Source organism: Carlito syrichta, unplaced genomic scaffold, assembly GCF_000164805.1.
Source record: "Carlito syrichta isolate Samal-C Ts95f unplaced genomic scaffold, Tarsius_syrichta-2.0.1 Scaffold309773, whole genome shotgun sequence".
NCBI lineage: Eukaryota > Metazoa > Chordata > Mammalia > Primates > Tarsiidae > Carlito > Carlito syrichta.
The window spans coordinates 891,713-892,323 of NW_007253869.1; the positions used below are offsets into that span (position 1 = coordinate 891,713).

Genomic DNA, 611 nt, shown 5'->3' on the forward strand with positions numbered 1-611 from the left:
GCGGGGCTCCTGGCGCCGGGCATCCGGGCCGCCCCCTAAGCCCCTGTGCCTACCCTGTGCCCCTGTGGAACCGGAGTCCGGCCGCAGGGGAAGAGAAGCGGCCGCCGAGACGCTGCAGGGTGCCCGGCGGGGAGGGGGCTAAGGCCCGGGGCCGAGGGCATGGAGCGGCTAGGGGAGAAAGCCAGTCGCCTGCTGGAGAAGTTCGGCCGCAGAAAGGGTGAATCCAGCCGGTCTGGGTCTGACGGGACCCCCGGGCCGGGCAAGGGGCGCCTGAGTGGGCTGGGGGGACCTAGGAAGGCAGGGCCTCGCGGAGCTCCTGGGGGGCCCGGGGAGGAGCCGATGGAGCCGACCCGGGAGCAGGGCCCCCTGGACGCCGAGCGGAGTCTGCGCGGCTCCTTCGAGGCGCCGCGCTACGAAGGCTCCTTTCCCGGGGGCCCGCCGCCCGCCCGGGGCTTGCCTCTACCTCAGTCACTGACCCCCGATTTTCGGCTGGAGACCACGGCCCCGGCCCTGAGCCCCCGCTCCAGCTTCGCCAGCAGCTCAGCCAGCGACGCGAGCAAGCCGTCCAGCCCCCGGGGCAGCCTGCTGCTGGACGGGGCGGGGGCCGGAGG

The 611-nt window shown here is 75.0% G+C and overlaps 1 protein-coding gene across 1 annotated transcript in view; it reads left to right on the forward strand.

Annotated features, from left to right (window-relative positions):
* Nucleotides 1-6: 6 nt before the first annotated feature.
* The window catches only part of AJUBA (ajuba LIM protein), an 8,724-nt gene continuing 8,119 nt past the window's right edge, over nt 7-611 (forward strand). The window contains exon 1 of the mRNA XM_021717477.1: nt 7-610. Coding sequence (XP_021573152.1) covers nt 160-610 — 451 coding nt within the window. The 5' untranslated portion in view covers nt 7-159. The remainder of the gene's footprint in view (nt 611) is intronic.